Source organism: Quercus robur, chromosome 3, assembly GCF_932294415.1.
Source record: "Quercus robur chromosome 3, dhQueRobu3.1, whole genome shotgun sequence".
NCBI classification, from domain to species: Eukaryota; Viridiplantae; Streptophyta; class Magnoliopsida; order Fagales; family Fagaceae; genus Quercus; species Quercus robur.
The window spans coordinates 793,482-819,592 of record NC_065536.1 but is presented as its reverse complement, the minus strand read 5'-3'; the positions used below and the strand labels follow the sequence as shown (position 1 = coordinate 819,592).

Genomic DNA, 26,111 nt, shown 5'->3' with positions numbered 1-26,111 from the left:
GATCTGATGGAGGCGCGTGTTCATTGAGGCGAACGATCTGGCAGCGCGTGTAGGCGCGTGGGTGACTTTCTGGACCTGAAAATTTCAGATTTTGTAGTTCTAAGGCCGTAAAAGACCATGGTGCAATAATTTTTCTAAAATAACCGGCATATTTTCACAGATTTGAAAGACTAGGCCGTGGGTCTTCACGAATCCGAGGTGGCGCGTAGTGGCGCGTGCGGCCGTTTCTGGGCTTGAGATTTCTGGGCTTTGTTAATCGTGGGCCGATGGATCTAGTGGTGACACCTGTTTTGTGAAGATTTTCTCAGATTTGTGCAGATTTGAACGAAAAACTTCGCGAAACGTTTGGGAATTTGTGGCGGTTCGTGGTGGCTCCGTTGCTGAAGATTTTTCTGGGTTTTGTACACCAAAGTCCTTAGAAGATTTCTGTGGGTTGATTTCTTTGTGAAATCTTGTCAAAAACTTTAGAAATCCAGAATGGAGTCCGCACACATTGTTGGATTTGTTGCCACCTTGGTCTACTTTGGCGGGGGCCATTCTGACAACGCTTGACAATCCAGGCAGGGAGTGGTTCCAGAGTAACCACTGAGTGTCTCTGTTGTCCTCAAGGAGTTGGTGACACAGTAGAACAAGAAGCTTCCCTTCATCGGTCTAGGATGGGAGACTGAAAGCATTGCTGGACTTGTTGGCACCTTTGTCTACATTGATGGTGGCCGTTCTGACAACGTTTGACAATCCAAGCAGGGAGCGGTTCCAGAGTAACCACTGAGTGTCTCTGCTGTTCACAAAGGAGTTGGTGACACAGTAGAACAAGAAGCTTCCCTTCGTCGGTCTAGGACTTCATTCACAGTCTAGTGTCATAATTTCCGAGGTCTAGTGTAATTTTTTCTTTCTGACAGCATGATACATTTATGGGCTTTGTCATTTCTGATTTTTTCAAATGGGTACGTCACCCTTTGAAAATATGGCACTTTTAACTTTTTTACATGTGTTTTTTCGTTTTGTCTGCTAGCTTCTATGGATCTCTATATAAGGCCATTCAAGACATGCACTAACTTGTACAAGCAGCATCTCTGATGAGTAGCATAATTCTCTAAGCTTAGAGAAATTATGTCTTTCTCTTCTTCTCCTTTTTTTTATTATTTATATTTACATATATATATATATATATATATTTTATGACTTGCTTTATTCGTACTGATTTTTTTTTTTTTTTTAGATGTACCATGAGATTTTCTTCTGATAAGCTCTTTGTTGTTGCTTGTTTTTGTTATGTAGGATGCTTTCCTTGGCAATTAAGTTGCACCAACACTTGTCTTTTCAATGCAGCCATTTCAAGAGTCTTTGTAACGTAGCCGTATCAAGAGTTTTTTTACCACGAAGCCGTGCCAGCATCTGTCCTTGTGTTGAAGCCGTGCCCACATTCAACTTTGTCATGAAGCAACGTCAACACTTCAATCGTGCCAACATTCATTTTTGTCATAAAGCTGCCTCGACATTTTATTTGCATTGAGGCCACATCTACACTTCAAACATGTCGAAACTGTGACAACATTCATCTTTGCCATGAAACCACGTCAACACTTTATTTATACCGAGGCCATGACAACATTCATTAAGCCACGTCGAAACTTCATTTGCACAGAAATCATGCCAACATTGCATCTTTGCCATTGAAGCTACGTCAACACTTCATTCACCGAAGCCGTGACAACATTCATGAAGCCACGTCGAAATTTCATTTGCATAGAAGTCATGTCAACATTCATGAAGCCATGTCAACACTTCACATTGCCATTGAAGCTATGTCAACACTTTATTCGCCGAAGCTGTGCCAACGTTTATCTTTGTCATAAAGCAATTTTTCAGAGGCAACATCGCTCAGTCATCAAGGGCGTATTGCACTGTAGCCAGGCAACAAGGGTGTATAGCACTGTAGCCAGACATCAAGAATCTTTACCATGAAGCCATGCTAACGTTTATCTTTGCCATGAAGCCATCACAACACTCCATTCGCACCTACACTTGTATTGAAGTCATACTATCATTTGCACTGAAGTCGTGATAACATTCATCCATGCCATGAAGCTACGTCAACACTTCATTTTTGCCATGAAGCTACGTCAACACTTCATTTTTGCCAAAGCCATGAAGCCACGTCAACACTCCATTTTCGCCGAAGCTGTGCCAACGTTCATTTTTGCCATAAAGTCACGACAACACTTCACATTAGCACTTGCACTCGCATTGAAGTCGCACCAAATTTTTTAGAGGCAACATAGCTCAGACATCAAGGGTGCATAACATTTGAAGACGCCAGAGCATGCTACCAAGAATTTTGATATTGCACGAACATGCTCGTAGAGGAGAGATGATGCCACACCGACTTCAGATATATAATTTATCATCATTCCGAAGGAAGTTGACGTCATCCAGATTTCAGAGACATGATGTGAAGTGACACCACTCAGAAGGGAGACGATGTGGTTCTAATTTCGGAGCTATGAAGTGGCACAACCTAGAAGAGAGACTATGTAGCCTAGACTTGGAAGGTACAAGGAGATGTCCTCAGGAAATAAATGATGCAAAGTATACCTCAGAGATGTGGGAGGATGGCCACAGAAAATGAGCAATGCTATGAAGATTTCATTTCTTGCAAAAGAGGTTGGAGATTTTATTTTACTCCACAACCAAGCATCAACCTATGTTTATCATCATTTCAAAGAAGGTTAAACAACGTCAACTCCTTACAGTCTTCATTTTCTACTACGTCGATCTTTGATCATCCTATTGAGCAATGCCTTGCCAACCGAAGGGACCTTAAAAGCGCATTGATGACTGTTGGAAAACTCCTCAAATTAGACTGGCCATCCTTCTTCTTTTCATGTGACTGAACTTAGTGACAAGTACTAAGCTGCCTACGTACCCCGGAGAGGGATCAAGTCATCACGTAGTTCAACAGATTTTTTTTTTTTTTATGATTTCCTTTTTTTTTTTTTTTATGATCCTTTTTTTTTATGATTTTTTTTTTTTTTTTTGATGATCTTTTTTTTTTGTTTTTTTTTTTGTTTTTTTTTTGTTTTTTTTTGTTTTTTTGTTTTTTATTTGTTTTGTTTTTTTTAATAATTTTTTTTTTTAGTGCGTGACTGAACTCAGCAAAAGATACTAAGTTGCCTACGTACCCCGGAGAGGGATCAAGTCATCACGTTGTTCAAAAGATTTTTGTTTTTTTTTTTTGTTTTTTTTTTTTTGGTTCTTTTTTTTTTCTTATGTGTTTTTGCAAAAAGGGGGCGCAGTGTGTAATAGTGGGTATCACCACTGATCGAACCCGAAACCTCAGCCTCAAGGGAGAAATGGGTGTCCAACCGCTACGCCACACTCGCAATTGTTGACATGGAGTGGGATTAATTTCTCCTTATTGGTACACTTTCAAGCATAGAAGCATTTGAGGAACTTCCCATTGATGGGCCCGATCCTTGCATCGTCATTGTTGATCAACTTGTGAGCTTGGTTAGTGTTTGCCCCCCTGCTTGAGAGTTGGAAGTACATCATAAGCAACGATCACATGGTTTGACCCGACAACTTCATTGAAGTCTAGATCAATCTTGTTTTCTTTGGCAAAAAAGGAGGGCTCACGTGTGTAATCCTCGCCCTACGCCCCACGGTATTTCATGGATACCAATTGCGCATAGTGGGTATCACCACTAATCGAACCCGAGACCTTGGCCTCAAGGGCGACATAGGCATCCAACCACTACGCCACACTCGCAAATGGTGCCATAAAGGGGGATTAATTTTTCTTTATTTGTACGCTTTCAAAGGTAATGGAAAGACATCATGTACCCTTGCAGCGTTATGGTGGGTAGTTTAAGCTCTTACCGAGGAGCAATCCTCGATTTTCAAGCATAGAAGCGTTTGAGGAACTTCCCATTGATGGGGCCGATCCTTACACCATCATTATCAATCAACTTGTAAGCTCCATTGGTGTAGACTTCTTGCACAACATAAGGTCCATCCCATTTTGAAGTGAACTTATTGCCTGTACGATGAGTTGTGATGATAGGTCTTCGAACGGCGAGGACTAAGTCACCAACTTCGAATGATCGTGGTTTGACTCTTTTATTGAATGCGCTTGAAAGACGAGCTTGATAGCATTCAAGGCGTTGTTGGGCCTCAAGCCTTTTTTCATCAAGTGCCTCTAATTCTTGCAACCTGAGCTTGGCATTTTCTTCTCCAGTCAATCCTTCTTGAATGGCAATCCGTAATGATGGGATTTGGCGTTCTAAAGGAAGGACGGCTTCTACTCTGTAGACAAGAGAATATGGCGTTGCTTGAGTAGGCGTTCGAAATGTTGTTCGATATGCCCATAATGCTTCTCCGATTCTTTCATGCCAGTCTCGCTTTGTCTTGGATACCACTTTTTTCAACAAACTGCCAAGTGTTTTGTTAAACGCTTCAGCTAGTCCATTTGCCGGGGCATTGTACATGGAGGAGTTGTATTGTTTAAATTCAAACTTCTCGCATAGCTCCGTCATCAGCTTATTGTAGAAGGGTTTGCCATTATCAGTTATGATATACCGAGGGACACCATACCGATAGATCAAATGAGTTCGAATGAAATTGACCACCGTTTCTTTCTTCACTTCCCTAAGGGGTACAGCTTCCGCCCATTTCGAGAAGTAGTCAGTTGCGGCCAAGATGTACAAGTGGCCACCGGATGACTTTGGTAATGGCCCTATTGCATCAAGTCCCCATGCATCAAAAGGCCAAGAAGCTACAGTTGGGTGTAAAGGTTCTGGCGGTTGGTGGATGAAGTTTGCGTGATACTGACAAGCTTCACACTTTTTAGCACATTCCATAGAATCTGCACCATTTTAGGCCAATAGTAACCCATTCGTTTGATCCTATAATGTAACTTAGGACCTGACTGATGTGCGCCGCATATTCCAGAATGAGCCTCCTCTAAAGCTTGTTTAGCCTCCTCCTCTCCTAAGCAACGGAGAAACAATCCATCAAATGAACGGCGGAAGAGAGTGTCTTTATAGTAAATGAATCGAGCAACCCTCTGCCGAATTTCAGTCTTGTGGCGTTTATCATCCGGGAGTCTTCCATGTTGAAGGTATTCAATGATCACTTGTCGCCAATCTTCTTTTTCGACAAGGCATACAGAAATGATGTTGGCTTGCTCTTCTTCTTCTTCTTCAACCACGAGAGGTACCACCCACCTTTGGGAAATAGCGACTTTGGTTGTCTCTTCTTGGGATAATGCTAAGGCAGTAGCCAAATTAGCTAAAGCATCAGCCTGTCTCTTCTTCCTCGATATATGCTCCAATGTGATGACTTCAAAATTTGCTAGCAACTTCTTCGCATATTTGCAATAGGGGATGAGGTCTTCTTTCTTGACGTCATATTGCTCCAAGATTTGGTTGATAACTAATTTGGAGTCCCCCAAAATCTCAAGTTGTGATATGCCCATCTCAATAGCCATCTGGAGACCGATGATCAACGCTTGATATTCAGCTACGTTGTTAGAGCAAAGTTCACTTAATGAGAACGAGTAAAGAAGTATATGCCATTGTGGAGAAACAAACACTACACCTGCCCCCGCTCCTTCTTGACGTGCAGCCCCATCGAAAAACATCACCCATGGTGGCATTATTTCAATGTAAAACACATTTTCATCTGGGAAATCATCAGAGAACTCCCAATCAGACGGAACTGGGTGATCAGCTAAGAAATCTGCCAATACTTGTCCTTTGACAGCTTTTTGTGGAACGTATGCAAGGTCATATTGCTGAAGCAAGACTGCCCATCGAGCTATTCGACCCGAAATCACTGGCCTGGAGAGGACATATTTGATTGGGTCTGCCTTGGCTATCAAACGGACCATATATGCTTGCATGTAGTGCTCCAGTTTGTCTATGGCAAAGAAAATAGCGAGACACATCTTTTCAATAGGAGAATAATTTAATTCAGCCCCATTGAGAGTTCGACTTAGATAATAAAGGGCTCTTTCTTTCCCCTCTTTATTTTCTTGCGCCATAAGAGCACCTAGAGACCTTTCTTGGGCCGCAATATACAACACCAAAGGCTTTCCTGGGATAGGAGCACCTAAAATTGGAGGATTAAGTAAGTATCTTTTGATGCGTGCAAAAGCATTGCTGCAAGCCTCATCTCATTCAAAGTGCACATCCTTTTTCATCAATCTATTGAAAGGTTGACATCGACCAGCCAAATTCGAGATAAATCGTCGTATGTAGGCCAGTTTTCCCTGCAAGCCTCTAAGTTCTCGCAGATTCTTGGGCTCTGGCATTTTCTGGATTGCTTCAATTTTGGACTGGTCAATTTCAATACTGCGGTGCCTCACAATGAAACCAAGAAATTTTCCAGATGTTACGCCAAAAGCGCATTTGCGGGGGTTCATCTTAAGCTGATACTTTCTCAAGCGGGTGAACACGGATCGTAGATCTGCCAGATGGTCTTCCCTCCTTTTTGTTTTAACCACCAAATCATCGACATAACACTCCACGTATTTATGAAGTACATTATCAAAGATCTTCTGCATGGCCCGTTGATAAGTAGCACCGGCATTCTTTAGTCCAAAAGGCATCACTTTGTAACAGTAAATTCCCTTAGGGGTACGGAAAGCTGTAAGCTGCTCATCCTTAGGATTCATTCGAATTTGGTTGTAACCCGAAGATCCATCCATGAAAGATAAAGCTTCATGACCGATAGTGGCATCAACCATGACCTCAGTGATGGGTAATGGAAAATCATCTTTGGGACATGCATTGTTCAAATCATGGAAGTCAACGTACACTCGGATTTGTCCATTCTTCTTCTTGACAGGGACGATGTTAGCAATCCATTCCGGGTACTGCACTTCACGAATGAAGCCTGCTTCAATGAGCTTATTGACCTCGGTTTCTATTTGAGGGATAAGCTCTGGCCGAAAGCGTCTTTGAGCTTGTTTGATTGGGCGCACGCCTTTCTTTACTGCCAAATGGTGTAGAGCAATACTCGGATTGAGCCCAGGCATTTCCTTGTAAGTCCAAGCGAACACATCTTTGTACTCTACTAGGAGCTTGAGGTATCCTTCTTCTTCTTCAGGGGTAAGAAGCGCACTGATGAAAGTTGGCCGGGGTTCTTCAACAGTTCCTAAATTGATCTCTTTAAGTTCATCAACTGTAGCTTGTCCTCCATCTTCCAAGGCTGGAGGAGCTTCATCGACCTCTTCATTGGTTGCTTCAGCATCTGACAGTGTACCCTCTTCTATTGTAATATGAAACGAGGATGATACCTCTTCAATTTCCTCATCATGGACGGTGACTGACTTGTATGTACAATCGTTCGTCTTTTGACTTTGAGCGATCCTTCAATGTTGATCTCCAAGGTAAAGTTACGTTTCATGCGTGAAGGAATGCTACTGCGGATCTCATCATTGGCTTTCTTCTCCCCTTGAACGTCAAAGTTTATTGAACTTTGAGAATGACTATCAATAGGCCTTTTCGTTGCCCCCAGTCGATCAAAGACTGATTTACAAGCAAGAGTGTCCCGATTTGGTGTTAAACAAGTTGTATTTAACCTGTCGAACACTGTGATTCGTGATGACGAGGCCTCGATGCGATCAAACACTGAGACATGGGGTGAAGAATGGTCTTTTCTTTGATTTGAACTTTCGCCGACCTCCACCGTTATGTATTAAGAACTCGAAGGATCGCTTCTTTTCTTGATCCATATCTGAGCTAGTTGTTCGGGAGTATAACCTAATCCGGTCTTTGGGATAGGAATTTTATGCCCTTCAAGCCGCATTTTCCTTTGTGTTTTGCTAAGGCCATGCATCTTTTCTCCGGTGGCTTCTAGAATTAGCTTCCCTAAGTCTTCTTGTTTTGAGAAATTGTAGCCTGCTTTGGCTAATAGCCTATATGCCTTTGGGTCGAACCATTCTTTCGTCCGCTCACTTGGTAGAATACCATGCTCTATCGGACTTTGCAAAGACCTCACGAATCCATTTAACGGCTTCGAGGGCAAAGGATTTGTGGATGAAGTTAAAGGCATGACATGATTTTCTTTCAATATGACTACATCCTCCATCGTGAGCTTTGCAGGTCTCTGCATGTCTTTCGTAGGTTGAAGGCATTCCGCGAATGGTGATTGTCCATTCTTGCGATGTGATAATGGTATATACCGGAGGAATGGTTCTGGACCTTTCTTTGGGGAAGAGATGTCCTTTTTGGCGATGAATTTAACATGCTCCTTTTCATCTTGTTTACCTTTCATAGACGGGATCTCAACTGGAAGAACCTCGCTAGAAATGTCTTCTTTTGCATAAAATTTTGCATCAGCAAAATGAGCTTCGGTTTCTGCAAAAGGCTTTAAATCGGCATCAACCTTTTTTATTCCATTTTGAAAGAACTTGAAGCATTGATGCAAGGTTGATGGTATTATTCCATTTTCATGGATCCAAGGACGTCCTAACAACATGTTGTAGGTCGTCTTAGCGTCAATGATGTGGAACAAGACGTTGCTTTTCAATTCTCCAATGGATAATTCTAGGTGGATTAGGCCGATTGCACGTTGTCCTCCTTGATTAAAACCTTGGATGACCAAATGACTGTGTGATAATTCTTCCATAGTAAAACCTAGTCGTTTCATGGTCATTTTTGGAAGTATGTTAACGGCTGAACCTCCATCAACAAGGATACGCTCTATCCTTTGTTTACGAGCATAACCAGAGACATAGAGTGGGCGATTGTGGGGCTTAGAGCCTAACAATAGATCCTCATCAGTGAAAGTCAAATCTGGAGAGCATGCGTAACATCCCTGTGTTTGTTGAAACGTATTGGTATGAGGGGCGTATATCTCTGGCTCCTCAAGAGCTCGGGTGAGTACTTCTTTTGGTGATGTGGAGCATTGCAAGGGTTCAACTTCATCGACCTGAGATTGGAGTTCCTCCAAAGATGATAAGGTCTCTTTTGGATCATCATGGTCAACATCCTTCTTTTCGTCCTGGATTTCGCAACGAGAAACTGTGTGGACGGCCTCGGCTGAGTTATTTTGAAAGAATTTTCTGGGGAAGAATTCTTCCAATGTGATGAGCTTTCGAGATTTTCGGGTTTGTGCTGAATCTTCATATACTTTTGTTCCCAGTCTCCTTTGCCTCTTATCACTCATTCTTTTTGACCAAGGCTGAATCTAGTTTTGTGCTCTTTTGGACTATTGGGTGATCAAATGAAGAGGGAATGCTCGTTTCTTCTTCCATCTCTTGCGAACAATCATTGTCCAACCTTCTTCCTCATCCATCGTTGACCTTTTATCATCGTTTGAACTATAATGAGGTGCTTTTTGTGAAAGCTGAACTTGAACCGGTTCTAAAGAACCAAAATGGATGAGCGTGGTATTTACCCCTTGCTTAGTATTTGGAGACAGGGAACTAGGTAACCCACAAGAAAATGTGACCAGGTTTGACTGAGCAACATCATTAAAATCCAAGTCGATTTTCCTTTCCTTGGCTAGCTTCATGATGAGTTCTTTAAGAACAAAGCATTTTTGGATTGGATGACTTATGATGCGATGATACCTACAATAGTTCGGGTCATCAACTTTTCTCATCTCTTCCGGTCGTTTGCATTCTGGCAATTCAATTAATTTTAACTTGAGCAGTTGTTCTAGCATTTCAGGCATATCGGCGTCTAGGAAAGGATAGACCTTTTGTTCCCATTCCTTAAGTGATGAGCGACGCGTCTCACGTTGTTGACCTCCTTCGGGCCTCTTTTCATTGGCCTTCACATTTTTTGTTGAAATTTTGATTGGGGCAGGATTGACATTCATTGAGTCTTTGATATTACTTTTTGCATTCCTGTCATTTTTCCTTATTTCCCGTCTTTCTTTCCTTTCTTCAGGTACGGGAGGTTTCGTATTTCCATGGCTGGAAATACTTAATTCCATGTCATGCGCACGAGTTGCCAACTCTTCAAATGTTTGAGGCTTTACTCCTTGAAGGATGTAAAGAAGTCCCCAATGCATGCCTTGGATGCACATCTCTATAGCAGATATTTCAGTAAGTCTATCCTTGCAGTCTAGACTCAAAGAACGCCACCGATTGATATAATCAACGACGGGCTCATCCTTCCACTGTTTAGTATTGGTAAGCTCCATCATGCTTACTGTGCATCGTGTGCTGTAGAATCGGTTGAGAAACCCCCTTTCAAGTTGTTCCCAGCTATCGATTGATTCAGGCTCTAAGTCTGTATACCAATCAAAGGCATTCCCTTTTAGTGAACGGACAAACTGCTTTACAAAGAGGCCTCCTTGAGTCCCTGCATTCTCGCAAGTTTCCACAAAGTGAGCAATGTGTTGCTTAGGGTTTCCTTTGCCATCAAATTGCAAGAACTTGGGAGGTTGATACCCATTTGGCATTCTCATGTTATCAATGCGCTTTGTATAGGGTTTGGAATATATGAGAGAACTTGTGGAAGAACCTCCATATTGTGCTCGAATGGTATTTGTAATCATATCCTGCAGCTGTTGGACAGATATTGAGGCCATTGAGGTGGAATGTCCATGTTGAGAAGTGCCTTCACCTCCTTTTCCTTTATCACCCTTGGCGTTTTCTCCTTTGAAGGTAAAGCCAGGTGGCTGCTCAGGGCCAAGACTTGATTCACCCGAATCTTGTACCTCCAGCTTATTCATTAGGGTTGCAATTTTGACATCCTTTTCTTCAAGTGCCTTTGTGAGAAGGATGACCCTTTGTTCCATTTCAGCCATCTTTTCTTCCATGGTAGAAGTATTAGTCATCATTACTGGCATGACCTCTATAGATGACGGGGAAAATGATGAAACAGGATGAGTCAATGGTACTTCACTCCTTAAGTTTCTCATCACGGGTGAAGAGTTGATAGAAAAGGTCTTTGTTGGGGATGATTCATTAATGGTCTCCAAATCTTTCGAGGCAGATGAATCTTTGGTGGTAGCTTTCCTATTTGCAAGAAAGTCCAGAGAGGTGACAGCAGGAGATTGGCTTTCTTGGGTTGGTTGAAGTTGGAGTCGATCAAGAGCTTTGGACCGACTGCGAGTGATTGGGCCGACATACTCATCAGCACTGGAATCATCAACCACTGACTTTCGGACATTCTTGCTAGAGGCCATTGAAGCTAGTAGCAAAATGATGTCGAATTTCTTTTCTTTTGAAGGAGGAAGAGATGAGAGGCAGAGAGGTCCCACTGGGCGTGCCAGAATTTGTAAGCGACTAAATTTCTAGTTTGAAATTAATCAAACAAGTAAAATAGTTTCACAAATGCGAATTTTGTATTGATGATTGTGTGGTACAATTCTCTGGAATTACAAAAGAGTGATCCTCTGATTCGATCTCCTTGCAAAACTTATTGATTAGATTTATGGTAATGTGGATTTGACTTGAACACAAAATATCCTTCAATTTGGTTGAGGGATGGATTGAAGATTACTGAAACGGAATTACAATGAATCTCTGGCTATGAGCTTGTTTAGAAATCCTTTGTTCTTCGCATTCTTCGTGTTCTTCGTGCGTTCTTCGTCTTCGAAGGTTTGTGGTGGAAGTTCTTCGGAGCTTTAGAGGCTTGAATCCGTTGAGCTTCAATGATTTGTGATTTGTTGATGTTTTCGGACACTTTTGGCTTGATTCCCGTGAACTTTAGGATCTAGGCAGATGATCTGGATGATTCTGCTTCGAATGTTCTTCGATTTTGGGGTTGAAGTTCTTGAAGGCTTTGAGGCTTGATCTTCGCAGAGCTTTTTCACTTCTGAATTCTGGTCCTCCTAAATGTCTCAGGAAGGCTTCTATTTATAGGAGTTTTGGGGTGGGTGAGCGATACGTGGCGGAACTTGATTGGTGACACATGTCACAGCCTGATTGGTCCGTTTGTGTCATCGCTTACACGTGCTGGACTGCTTGAGTCATCGCTTACACGTGCGAGGCTGCTTGAGTCATCGCTTACACGTGCGAGGCTGCTTGAGTCATCGCTTACATGTGCGCTGATGCGTGATTGGTTCTTGCATGACACTTGGCAAATTTCTGTTGGCTTCTGAATAGTGATAGCAAAACCTAGCAGCAATACATGGTGCTCTGTAATTGGCTGTATTTTGTGGACATGGTAATGTGACGTGTCAGCTTGTGATAAGTCGGGAATTTTCCCTCTCTACACTTGGCATTAATCGAAACTCATTTTACCATGAGGAATGCAGTAGCCAACACTTTAGAATTTAATATATAATCCCCAATGCAAACGGTGGGCCAAAACCAATATGATTCTACTCATGAATTTAACATCCATTGACCCTACTGATTAATATAAGAATTTTGGTATGGAATCTCAAATTTGTCATTATCCTTTAAAACAATTGTAGAAGTGTTGAACTTGAATGGTTCATTGTGTTTGGACTAGTCAAAGTCTAGGCAAAGACTACCAAAGCCATCAATCAATCAATCAATCAGAGAAATTGGACTTTGACAAAATGTGAGCAACCTACTGTGAAAACTATGTGGGATTTTGGTATAAGCTGTCCGGTAAAAACAAAAGAACTTTTTGATATAAAACTAGATATATGTGTGATTATCATTGCAGCCCAAATACTCTTTACAATCTTTCGAAAATAAAAAAAGCCATACTCCTAGATTTAATAACTTTGGTTTTTGTTCTAAAATACGTAAAGTGGCAACCTAGGATTCAAGGACTAACGCAAAAGTGTAAACCAAATTCTAGGAAAAGATATCTCTTTGAAACAAATTTACATATCACTAACTCATTTTAATTCTTTGATTCTAACAAGTGAAAAATCATACCTAGAACAATTGGTTGCCCCTTCAATTAACTCCAGGGAAAAATACACATCCTGGCCTCCTTAGTGATGAAACCCTTCTTATGAAAACCCTAATTTATCTTTTCATCTTTATATTTTAATGCATCAAAGATGTGGGCTTAGTGAGCTAGAGTTTAAAATCCGCTTGAGTTTATCTCTTTAGTCTCCAAGAAGTCCATAAAACATCTTCCTCTTTTATTTATTTATTATTTATTTTAATTGCCTCATTAAATTATATGCACTAAAACTTTAATTTTCTCACCTATTTGTAGCATCACAAAATTGTCTACTCCCATCTTACTGTGCACACACATATAGAACCTCAACTCTATATTAAAAATGACAACGTACGATGATAATCATAAAAACAAAATTGGGGTATTACAACCTTAATCTATCAGAACATGTAGAAGTAGAACATAATTTTTATTAAATTATATAGTAAGTATGCACATGATATTGTAACATTCTAAACATATTTAATTGTATCTTCACATGGTGCAAGCTCAGTTTCAACCAAAAAAAAAAAACTTAGTTCCTATGCTCCCTTCTCACATTTCTTGTGTCCGTTGCCTTATTCCAAAGGTCTTCATCAACCAATCAAGTTTTTTTGTAGCCACAATGTTGCCAATTATCACTCCGACGATTAGTCCAAATCCATACCCAATCAAAACTATTTCCCAACCAAATTCAAAGAGAGACACAGCAAAATCTTGAATTTGTTTAGAAGTTGAAGGTAAAGGTAGTGAAGAATCAGAATCCCCACACTTCTTTGATAATGGATTACCACACAAGCCTACATTCCCCTTAAATGATTTGTTTTCAAATGTATCAAATTGTTTCTCATGTGGTATAGAGCCATTGAGTTGATTATGAGAAACATTGAACCATTCGAGAAAAATAAGCTGTGTTAGTTGTGATGAAATCTCTCCTAAGAGCCTATTTTGATAAAGGTCCAATGATTCTAGCATGGTAAGATTTCCTATAGATGGTGGAATGTGTCCGATGAGAATGTTGTTGGAAAAATTCAGCATATGAAGCTTTTTCAAATCTCCAATGTAACCTGGAATCTCTCCAACAAACCTATTACTTGACATATCAATGGCTCTATAGAATTCTTGGACCTTATCGTACGCTATATCTAGACCTTTGTTTGTTAGTTGCATTGTATAATCATAATTGTAATACATATGGTATGTCCCATCACTAGAATATAGTTTTGCCTGAATATATGTCAAGTGGAATTCATTGTCCAATTTCAAGGTGTTCCAATTTCTAAAGGACTTTAATGGCAACCTTCCGATAAAACTATTGTAAGAAAGATCAATAATTCGCAAGTTGGGGAATTGATAATTGGTTTCAGGACTTTCTAATATTTGACCATAGAATTTGTTGGACTGCAATAGGAGAAGCTTTAAGTTTGGAAGATTTCCCAACCAAGAGGGAAAAGTGTCATTGAATTGATTTTCACTAACATCAATGGCCTCTAACATGGTGCAATTGGACAATGATCTTGGTAATAGTCCTTGGAATTTGTTTCCTCTCAAACTAATCATCCTCAATTCCAAGATATTGTGCAAGCACGGAAGAAGTGAACCACTAAAGTAGTTATCAGACACATCAAGGATATGAAGAGAAGTCATGTTGCAAATAAACAAAGTTCCACTAAGGTAATTAGCAGAAATATCAAGAAAATAAAGATTATTTTGTTTAAGGATGGAGATTGTAAACTGACCTTCAAACTCATTTTCCCAAAGGCCCAAGACATATAATTTTGTGAGGTTCATAAGCCCAAAAGGAATTGGGCCAGATAAATGATTGCCGCCCAAGTTAAGGACAACCAGTTGTGTCAAGTTTGTAAGCCCAAAAGTGAATGGACCGGACAATTGATTATCATAGAGGTCTAGAAAAGCAAGTTGGATAAGATTTCCAATTGAAGACGGGATGTTACCCGCCAAAGTGTTATTTGAAAGCTTAAGATAAATAAGATTTGTGAGGTTACCAATTGAAGAAGGAATGGATCCTGAGAAGTTGCAACCCCCAAAATTCAAAGCAATCAAGGAGCCGAAATTTCCCATAGAAGTGGGTAGCTCAGCAGTGAAACCGGTGCTTCCAAGGTCAATCTCCTCCAAACGACTACTCCAATATTGAAAGTGAGGCCAAGAACCAGTGAGATCTTGGTTGTACTTCACGTCAAGAACCCGCAAATTTGGTAGCTTAAAGATGCCTATTGGAAATTGCCCATGCATTCCACAATCATGGAGATAAAGGGACCTTAAATTAGACAAGTTTGCAAAGATATTAGGCACCGTGGAGAATATATTCACCCCACTTAGATCAAGGTTTTCTATGCGCGCTAGGTTTCCAACTAGGCTTGTTAGACTCAACTGTTTGAATTGTAAGAAGTATATGCCTGAAGACAAATCATAGTTGCAACATAGATCCAGAGATGACAGTTGGGAAAGTTTTGAAACTTCAAATGGGATTTGACCAAAAAACGCAGAATGTGAGAGATTGAGATATGTGAGTTTTGAAAGAGTTCCAACCTGGGACGGGATTTGAGAGTAGTTAAAGTGATTGTCTGCAAGGTTAAGCCTTCGTAAGTGAACAAGACGAAAGAGAGTGCTGTTGGAGTTGATTGAACCGTAGAGCCAACTGCTACTGAGGTCAAGGCCAATCACATGACCTGTGTCCTCATCACAGTCTACACCATCCCAGGAGCAGCAATCACTGTTTTCTCCTTCTAATGTCCAAGTTTCAATCCTATGATTTGCAATAGGATCATACAAAGAAACAGACTTGTTTATGATAAAGCTTTTCTTGAATTGCAACAAGGCTGAGCTCTCATCATCATGGCATAGTGGCTGCTTGGAAGGAAACGAATGAATAAGATGAAACAGAGGGAGTATGTAAAGCAAGCGCATCAACATGAACATGGTGTAGTAAAATGATGATGATGTCCTAAGCCACACTAATTATGTATGTTTAGCACCCTTAGCTGTGTAGTTGAATACAAATTGGATTGAAAGTATTTACTATATATAGACACAACCTATATGAAGTGCTCAACTACTGCCAGTTGTCATAAACCCCTCTTCCGTCAAAAGCGTAAGCTTCAAAAACATTAATTGGCAAGCTTAATGCACGTCCATATCTTTGACGAGCACAAAAATTAAATATTGACATGGGTGTCTCGATCATTACCAAATAAATAACTTGGCAAAATTTAATCATCAAATTGGTATAGTTATAACATTAACATATGTGACTCCAATCAGTATTTTTAGGTAATTTTCAAAATTAATTATGGAATTATCCCAAAAGAATTAGCAAGAAAGTCATATATCAATGGGAAATTATATTTCTGTTTAGTATCAAGCGGTTGTTTGATAGGTTATTTGCTAAATATAAGACAAAATATATAATATATTAATATATAGTTTTTGTTAGCTTTTATGGTAAAAGTTTAACAAAAAAAATATAAGTTAGCTTTTAAAAATTTAAACAAAATAGTTTTGTTAAATTTAAAAACAAAAAACAAAAACAAAAACAAAAACTAAACAATATAATATTTGTTGTGGGTTCAAGTTAGCTCAACTAGTAAAGTCTCTGATAATTGTATAAAAGATATAGGGTTCAATCCCCGCCTACACCAAAAACTGATTGGTGTTTTGGTCTGATAATAAAGAGTTATCATCAGGAATGGATGCCATAAGTTGAAACTCTCAAAATATATATATATATATATATATATATATAAAATAGTTGTTTAGTAACGAACTGTGTGCAATATAATAGTTGTTTTACAACTATCTAGGTTGATAGAATACGCTCTAAAATGGCGAATTTTTAAATTTTGTTTTCCTTTTCTATTTGGTTTCCAGATTATCATTTCCATTTCCCTTGTCTTGTTGGTCGTGTTAGTTGTACTTTGAATATTTGATCAATTAATTCTTTGAGTTCAATTAAACTTTCAGGTCTTGAAAATGTAAGTTGTGTTACTCATGATGCTTGGAGGGTTGCTCCAATTGCAAGATTAGTGAGTGAGGTTTTGAATTAATCGGTCTGCGACTTTTGAGAATTAGGAAAAAGAAAATTTGTTTAAATCTCTGAGTGGATTCCAATAGATGGAAACTTTCTTGCTTTTTATCTTTTAGTTGGATTCCTCTAGATTAGGTGTGAGCTTATCTATTCATTATGATTTTGTATTTGCATTTCCTTCATAGCCCAGAAAAATATGGTATCAAACGGATCTCCCGGAAAGAGCTTGACTAGTTGCAGGTGCTGAAATGTTTAGAATTTTGTCTTAAATAATAGAATTCTTTGCAGCTTATGAGGATCACTTTGTCTATTTTTTATCCTGTTTAAGGATCTTTGTTTAGTTTCGTTCCTTTTATGTCATTTGGATTGTTTTGAACTTGTTTGCAGATAATATTTCTCATTGCATCCGTTGCATTTATGTTTATTTTTGTTGATGAAATTTTCATTTATCTGCATAAATATATGTACTGTGGTATCAAACGGATCTCCATGCTCAATTCTCTGTTTGATATGCACTTGCCAATAATATACAATTGCACTCCAGTTTCTCCAGTTAATTTCAAACATAATCTTAAGCACTGGGGCCTTGTGGACAGTCCCTTTGTTAAATGTGTCTTCGAAACACTTTCATGATCTCATTTTCAGAAATGTGGAAGTGTATTTTTATCATTTTCGCGTTTGACCTGACTATATAAAACCACACTTCCTAGAGATGACATATATAAACCATTTCTCCTTTCTTGCTGTTGTTGCAAATCCAAGATCAAGTTCAGTTGTCTAAATTTGGATGTGTTGTGATTTGGGTTAGTGTTTGTTACCGACCTTAATTTTAAGGGTCTTAGAGTTTGATTTGTGCTAATCAGTCATGTGGTTATATTGTTTAATCGATATTTTTTATTGTGAATTTTGTTTGGTGTTTCCCATGCATGAATAATAATGTATTGGCATGAAATTGACTGGACCACGTTAAATGTTAGTTGAAGTCTTGTGTGAATAGGCTTCCACTAAATAATTTCAACATAAATATCTTGATTAAATAATACCAATGAGAACATAAATCTTAAAAGTTAGTCAACGCAAAGAAGATTTCACCAAATATTTTAAGCAAGATATGAGATAATGGACAGAGTTGTTGCCCCAATTATTTTCTTTTTTCTTTTTTGAGGAAAGGTATGAGCATTTACATCCCATTCTTTGGTAAAAGTCAAATTGGGGATAGGAAAAATATTAGTTCACATCCTCTATTTTAGCTTGATAGGGAAATGTTCATATTTTAACACAAAAATGGATGTGAAATAATGACTTGATACCACAAACATGTCATTGTAGCATCTTTCATCTTATCTTTTTATCTTTTCTATTTACTCTCTCGGATTTTAGATTGGGAGTGATGTCGTAAAAGCCTGAAGAAAGCACACATGATACTCTCTTTGATGGAACAGAAACTAAACTGTTAGTTTCTGACTGTAAATCTCGAATCCACGAGAGACTTCTTAAATCCACAAGGTGATACATTGGAATCTACCAAAGAAAGTTTGAGAAAATTAAACTCCGCAATTTTATTGACAATAATATGATTTTCCTCTGACGGCTAAAAAATATATAAATACTGAGAAAATAAAACCCTAGGACAATTAAGAAACGTCTAAAATTCTAATTCACACTAGTTAAGCGATCAAGTGACCAAATACCGAAATTTACCAAATATAGAAAAATTGAGTTAAATGCAAAATCATAAACTACTGACCTTAAGGGTCATTCCAAAAAAAACAAGACTTTAATCTAACTTTTGAGCAAAAAGTTATTAAAAAAACAAAAATTATTATAAACGACAAAATCGCAGTTTTCATAAAAAAATTATTTAAGAGAACAAATAATTTTAAAATTCACATTGAAAATTGAAGGGACTCCAACCTAGAGAGGAGTTCCTCTTAAATCCCGTTGAGGTGGATAGAAGACAATGGCTGAATGGGGTTAAGAGGTGGCTATCAACTTCTCTCTCTCTCTCTCTCTCTCTCTCTCTCATATGACTGAATTATAACTCTATAACTAATAAATGTAAGTTATAATGTATTTTATTTTAACTTATAACCTATTGGACGCAGGTCACATATATTGTAAATTGAAATATATTACATTTGTTTTACAATTTTACATGCAAACAATTATTTGAATAGAAGAATAATACGCGAGCATGCACACACACAAAGGACATGAAACACTTATTTGGGACTAATGATAATATATTTATATATGTATTGTGGACATTTTTTGACCACTTGCTACGGTGATGCAAAAATAATAATAATAATGTGAATTTGTAGGTGAAAGATTGTTAAGCAGGTGATAAAAGTGTATATATGTGCTCTCTGTATATGCTTTGTGCACGTTAAAGGAAGTGAGTTGGCAAAATGAGGATTTATGAAAAAGAAATTGGAGTTGTCACTGACCACTAGGATTCTAAGGTATGATTGGTCACTTATATTTATTTTGATTCTAAAACCAAACCTAAAGGAAAAAGGAAAAGTTTAGATATTCTTTATATTGGTAAATATTAAAAACTAAGTCTTGAACCAAAAGTTTCCTCAAAAAAAAAAAGTCTTGAACCAAAATGGCAAGTTTTGACATTGTTGAAGGCAACATGATGAGCGATGACACCAGCACTAGTACTGTTGATAAGTCTCTCATCAGTCGCAAAAGAAATTGAATCTGAGTTCAGTTTCAGGTCTATGTTACACTCAGTGGCGGCGCCACGTACAGGTCAGGGTGTTCCCAGGAACACCCTGACCTAAAAAAAATTAAAAAAAAAAAAAAAAAAAATTATATTTAATCTATGCTAGGAACACCCTCATCCCAAAATTAGGAACACCCTGAATCAAAAAATTAGGAATACCCTCAAATTAAATAATTAAAAAAAAAATTATCTGTCCTACTTTCAAGCCAAAAAAAAAAAAAAAAAAACCCAAAAAAAAATTTTTTGAACTAAAATCTGAAAAAAAAAAAAAAAAAAAAAAAAAAAAAAATTTGTTAACAGAACCAAGCCCACTGCCCACAGCAAGCCAAGCCCACGGCAAACCCGGAAAGCCCAACATAATCAAAACCCATGAATTCTCACCCCAAAGAAAAAAAAAAAAAAAAAAAAAACAGAGCAAATCAGAAATCAAACCACGGTCACGTCGTTGGCAGAGATCAAGACAGTCTATACTCTATACAAAGCAAAAACAAATCAAACCCCATTACCCAACACTGCAATACAGAGGCGTTTATCAAAAAAAAAAAAGAAACCAAATACAGAGCAAAAGAGAAACAAAATACAGAGCAAAAAAGAAACCCCAAACCCAGAGCAAACCAAACCCACGGTGGCGCCGCCACTGCTCGCAGGCGCAGCTCGCTCCGTGACCTCCGCCGCTCCTCGTCTAGTCGTCGTCGCTCGTCGCCCGCCGTCGTCGCTCGTCGCTGGCCCGTCGTCGCTTGGCCGTTGTCGCAGATCAGAACGATCTCACCGTCTCAGCTGTTCCGCCGTCGTCGCTTGCCCGTCGCCAGTCGGCCTCAAGGTATTTCTCCCCCTTTTTCTCTCTGACTCTCTCTCTCTCTCTCTCTCTCTCTCTCACACTGAAATGAAAACCATGAAATGATGAAATGCAAAAGTCTGATGCCTCTCTCTCTTCTTATTATAGTCTTTAAGTCATTAACTCTCTCTCTCTCTTTTGAAATTTGAACTGGAATAATCTGATTGGCTGGCTGTGCCGAATCTTTACTCTTTCTTTCTATTTTTTTTTTTTTTTTTTGGAACCAATCTTTACTTTTAACTTTATTTTGTTTTTTTGTCTGTTTTTTTGGCTTTATCTTATAGCTTTATTCTTTATTCGTTGCTTTTGTCTGTTGGGCAGTGACTCAGTGTGTTGCTGATTAGTAATATGTATTGTGATTGTGAAATTTTCTGATTGGCAGGTTGTGATTGGGGGATGATTTGTGCTTGTCTGTTGAGTGGGGTAGGGATAAATGGGCTGATAGGCAGTGGGCACATGGGGCCGGGTAGTAAATGATAATTAAAGCAGTGTAATGTGTTGCACATTACACTACTTTTATTATGCTGCATGAGATGTATAATGTTTAGCTCTTTTAGTGTAATGTGCACAAAGAGCTAAACAATATAACAAATTAAAGTAATATAATTAATAACAAATAAATTAAAGTAATATAGTTTATTGTTACGCTAAACAATAATAATTAAAACAGTATAATTAATCAATGCATTATAAAAGACAAATAAATTAAATTATGTTAGGCTAAATAATAATTAATAATTTTATAATTAATGAAACAATAATGTAACAAATTATAGTTTATAAAAAACAAACAAATTAATAAAACAACTAAACAACAATAATTAATAATTTTATTAATATTTCAAATAAACTTATAGTTTTTTGTTTATTCTTTTGCTAGAATTATGGGCAAATATTTGATAAGAAAACCACGTACCCAAGATTCAGCTCCTGCACAAGATTCATCTTCATCTTCTAAGCGAATTCGTGTTGACTTTAACTTAGAGAATCTTCCTTCAGATCCTGGGCTACGAGAAAAAATTTCATCTTATCATCCTAATCATCATGATGAAATAAGAAGATATTATTTAACAAAAGGCCCTAGTCAACCTGTTTTACACAGTGATGATTACCCTATATCTTTTTTTTCTGGAAAGCCCCGTCGATTTTTATCCAAATGGTATAAAGATAGATACTGGTTGGAATATAGTATAGACAAAGATGCAGTATTCTGTTTTTATTGCTACCTATTTGGACAAGATGTTGGTAAGCAAGGGGGAGGTGACACTTTTGTAACGAAGGGATTCAAACTTTGGAATCAGAAAGATAAGTTAAATTCCCATGTTGGAGGAGTTAATAGTGCTCACTACCAAGCTGTTCAGAAGGGTAATGATTTGTTGAAGGAAAAGCAACACATTCAAAGTGTTTTTGTTAAGCAATCAAATCAAGATAAAATTGACTATCGGATTCAATTAAATGCAATAGTTGATTGCATAAGATTCCTTTTATGCCGGGGATTAGCTTTTCGTGGTCACGATGAATCTCAAGGTTCAAGTGATAAAGGAAATTTCCTTGAGCTTGTACAATTTTTGGGGGATCACAATGAATCTATCAATGAAGTGTTGCAAAAAGCTTCGAAAAATTGCAAGCTTACCCACCCTGACATTCAAAAAGATATTGTGAATGCAATTGCATGTGAAACATCAAAAGCCATCATCAAGGATCTTGACAATGGGTTCTTTTCAATATTAGTTGATGAGTCACGTGATATCTCAGTGAAAGAACAAATGGCCCTCGTTCTTCGTTATGTGAACAAAGAAGGAATTATTATAGAGCGATTCCTTGGTATTGTACATGTAGCAAGTACTACCGCTTTGTCACTCAAGCATGCTATTGAATGTTTACTTTGTAAACATAATTTGAGTTTATCGAACCTACGTGGGCAAGGTTATGACGGGGCTAGTAATATGCAAGGTGATATCAATGGTCTCAAAACTTTAATTTTGAAAGAGAACAAGTCAGCATTTTATGTCCATTGTTTTGCTCATCAACTTCAATTGACACTTGTTTCTGTTGCTAAAAATCACATTAACATTGCTGAATTTTTTTATGTGGTTAGTCATTTAGTAACTGTTGTTGGAGGCTCTTGTAAGAGACGAGATGCTCTTCGAGATACACAATTTGCCAAAATTAAAGAAGATTTAGAGAATGGTGTACGTAGAAGTGGACAAGGTTTGAATCAAGAGACAAATCTTAAACGTCCTGGTGATACACGTTGGGGATCATATTATGGGACCATTCTCAATTTGATTTTGATGTTCTCTGCTATTATTGATGTACTAGAGATTATTGAAGAAGATGGCCTTTCCGACCAAAAAGTTGAAGCTCGATCTATTATGAGGTCAATTCTTTCTTTTGAATTTGTCTTTGCTCTACACTTGATGAAAAATATTTTAGGGATCACAAATGAGTTGTCAATAGCATTACAAAAAAAAAATCAAGATATAGTAAATGCTATGGATCTTGTTAAAGTGTCTAAGCAACGGTTGCAAGTGATGAGAGATGATGGATGGGCATCTTTATTAGCTGAATTATCTTTATTTTGTACCTCACATGATATTCCTATCTTGGACATGGAAGCGATATTTGTAGTTAGTGGGAGGCCGCGACGCAGCACCCAACAAAATACAAATTTACATCATTATCGTGTTGAGCTATTCTACACAGTCATAGATATGCAACTTCAAGAGCTTAACAACCGTTTTTCTGAGGCGAATACTGATTTGCTACTTTGTATGGCTTGCTTGAATCCAAGTAATTCATTTGTGGCTTTCGATAAGGAAAAGTTGATACGTCTAGCTAAGTTCTATTCCTCTGATTTTCTTGGGACAAATATTTTGGCACTTGACTCTCAACTGCAGAATTATATTTTTGATATGCGCAGCAATGACTTCTTTTTAGAGCTTCAAGGAGTTAGTGAACTTGCTGAAAAGTTAGTGAGCACAAGAAAACACGAGACTTATCCATTAGTCTATTTGCTAGTGAAGCTAGCTTTGACCCTTCCAGTTGCTACTGCAACAGTAGAAAGAAGTTTTTCAGCAATGAAATATGTAAAGAATGAACTGCGCAATCGAATGGGAGATCAATGGATGAATGATTGCTTGATTGTGTATATTGAAAAAGATGTAGCTTGTAGTATTGATAATGAGACTATTATGCAACGATTTCAAAATATGAAAACTCGTAGAAAGCAATTGTAAATTCTATGTATTTGTGTATTTTTTGATTGTTGTTGTTGTCAATATATAAAATTTTCTTTTTATTAGATTGTGTAATTTATGCTTATTGAGGAACACCCTGAAAAAATTTCCTGAAGTCGCCACTGGTTACACTCCAGGTAGCCTGTCCAGATCTGATGTGAGCAACTCAGGTACGATTCGGCCTGTAATGAAAACTAGAGCAATCTGGCCGCTTCCCGTCAGAACAATAAAAATCCGCTTTCAACTTTGTTCTCTAATGTGCCAGGTACCAAGTCGCACACTATTATTTTTCTGGACAAGCCCTTGTAGTAGTGTGCCTCAGTTCCAGAATCTGGAATATCGACCGTGTCAACTCGGTACAAAATTTCAATATGTGCCAACCTATCGATGCCCAACTCTTTTACATCTACTATTATTGAGCTTCTGGCCAATCAAACGATTCAAACCAAATGATAAAGCATACGCACCCATGCATGAGCATATATATGAAGGATGACATTTGTGGAAAGCATATAAGAAACAAGTGCATCTCACATAATATAACTTGATCATTTATTCCTGATTGAAGCTTAGCCCTCAACATTCGATCTCAATGGACTCTCCACTGTGAGAATCATGGTCTGGAGCAAGATTGCTAGCTCAAAATATGGGTATCAAATTGGATACTCAATTGACTGTGTTTACTAGCCCTTTGATTGATGGTTTTATATTGGAATCACTTACTTACGGAGAAAATGAAAAAAAAACTACAATTTAATATAATATATAAATAAAATAAAATAAAATAAAAAACATTTTATTAGAATAAAAACCAAATTACATTGTTTTAGACAATAAAAGTTTAATTGCTTTTCTCCTAATTACAATTTAGAGAAAAATGACAACATTTTGACTTTTATACTTTAGTCACATAATATAGATAGAAATTACATGCAAATACACGGTTGCTGTAGGGGAGTCTCCAGCCACCGGACTGTCAGCACCAGTCATTGGAGTGGTGTCTTCTACTACCAAACCGATGACCTATCAATCAGATGGGAGAGGGGGAGCCACTTTGTGTTTTTGAAAAATATTTTACCAAATTGTTTGAAGTAAAACATTTTACAGTTTTTTATAAAGGATTTTATGGTCAATGAAAAATATTTTACAAGTTTGGCTATATTCTACCTGCAAACAAACACCTAAAAATGGAAAAATATTTTACTTTAAAACAAATGGAGCATAATAAGATAGCCTTTGCAAGCCAAACGTTGATCTTAATTGACTTGAAAGGACATGGCATGCGTCGAAAAAATGTGAAAATTTGATTGAAATTATATATGGCTGATATTTGACAAGTGTGTCATGAGTCTCATGACTCTATCCACATCAAAGAAATAATGAATAAATTAAACCAACACATTGTTGTGGAGTGCCTGTGTTAGGTGCAATGCACTAATTAAATCCAGCCCACAAGTTTTATAATAGCCTATGTAATGAGCTGGCTGGACACGAATAGAATTCTATTTCTATAAGAAGTCTTTTATATAAGTTGATTTAGGAATCCATATGTTTCTAGAGTGTGAGGCGGCAGAATTTTATATAAACTAGCATATGATCCGCGTAATGCGCGGACTACTTTTATTTATTATTCATGAAAAAAGATGTAAAATCATAAAAATATTATGACAACTCCATAGATAATTAAAATTAAATAAATTGATTTTTTTTTTAAAGAAAATGAAAAGGAATATAATAAAAAAAAAAAAAAAAAAAAAAGGAAAAAAACTTCCCATTTATTTTTATTTTTCTTAATTATTATTATTTTTTTAAAATGATGAGAAACTCCCTTAGAATTGAAGGTGTGTTTATGCATTAAATATTGTCAAATGAAGAAAATACAAAAAACCTCAATTATTCAAACAATGTTGTCACGATTATAGGATTCTTATTATAGCTATCCAAATTAAACTACACAGAGGACAACTAATTTCAAGAATACATACAAAAACCACACAAAAAGATATTTCAAATTGTAGAGTTTTATGAATACCAATCACTCTACTGCCCCATAAAAAACTAAAAGATGGTGGCACTAAATCAATGTTACATTTGTGAAATCTCACAGAGAAATCTATAGCTACCTACTCTTTTCCAAAGCCATGTACATTTGGTTGATGCTTTTTAGCACAATCCTTTTGCATAAATTTCTTGAAGCATATGGATATTGACAATTTTTGCATTCTTCTAAACTTCACCAATGCTGGGAGGCTTTTAATCAGTGTTATAGCATTACCAAACAATGCAACTTATCGCTTTTTAACTTAAACGTGACAGAACTTTAAGTGGCCTTTTTTCTTCAATTGTTTTCTTATTTTTTACTCACATTTGACAGTTCCATCATTACATTAAGTAATATTAACATCACATATGGGCATAGCCAACC

The 26,111-nt window shown here is 37.6% G+C and overlaps 3 protein-coding genes across 3 annotated transcripts; 1 reads left to right on the top strand and 2 right to left on the bottom strand.

The window, feature by feature from the left end:
* Nucleotides 1–6,175: 6,175 nt before the first annotated feature.
* On the bottom strand, nucleotides 6,176–9,174 carry LOC126716495 (uncharacterized). The gene is made up of 2 exons (XM_050417315.1): nucleotides 8,000–9,174; nucleotides 6,176–7,373 (listed from the first exon to the last, which is right to left on the bottom strand). The coding sequence occupies exons 1-2, from the start codon at nucleotides 9,172–9,174 to the stop codon at nucleotides 6,176–6,178; spliced, it is 2,373 nt and encodes a 790-aa protein (XP_050273272.1).
* Nucleotides 9,175–13,388: 4,214 nt separating this feature from the next.
* Nucleotides 13,389–15,773, bottom strand: LOC126716494 (receptor-like protein 9DC3). Its single transcript, XM_050417314.1, has one exon. It carries the CDS (start codon nucleotides 15,771–15,773, stop codon nucleotides 13,389–13,391), a length of 2,385 nt encoding a protein of 794 aa, XP_050273271.1.
* Nucleotides 15,774–19,489: 3,716 nt separating this feature from the next.
* LOC126716493 (uncharacterized) lies at nucleotides 19,490–23,686 on the top strand. The gene is made up of 3 exons (XM_050417313.1): nucleotides 19,490–19,544; nucleotides 20,830–20,913; nucleotides 21,369–23,686. Exons 1-3 carry the CDS (start codon nucleotides 19,490–19,492, stop codon nucleotides 23,684–23,686), a joined length of 2,457 nt encoding a protein of 818 aa, XP_050273270.1.
* The last annotated feature ends 2,425 nt before the right edge of the window (nucleotides 23,687–26,111 follow it).

Coding starts and splice junctions, on each gene's coding strand:
- LOC126716495 (XM_050417315.1), bottom strand. CDS start 9,174: ATGAGTGATAAGAGGCAAAGGAGACTGGGAACAAAAGTATATGAAGAT. Junction 7,374..7,999: donor CCGTTAAATGGATTCGTGAG/GTCTTTGCAAAG, acceptor TCAACATTGAAG/GATCGCTCAAAGTCAAAAGA.
- LOC126716494 (XM_050417314.1), bottom strand. CDS start 15,773: ATGTTCATGTTGATGCGCTTGCTTTACATACTCCCTCTGTTTCATCTT.
- LOC126716493 (XM_050417313.1), top strand. CDS start 19,490: ATGGCAAGTTTTGACATTGTTGAAGGCAACATGATGAGCGATGACACC. Junction 19,545..20,829: donor GAGCGATGACACCAGCACTA/GTACTGTTGATA, acceptor TCTGATTGGCAG/GTTGTGATTGGGGGATGATT. Junction 20,914..21,368: donor CAGTGGGCACATGGGGCCGG/GTAGTAAATGAT, acceptor CACGTACCCAAG/ATTCAGCTCCTGCACAAGAT.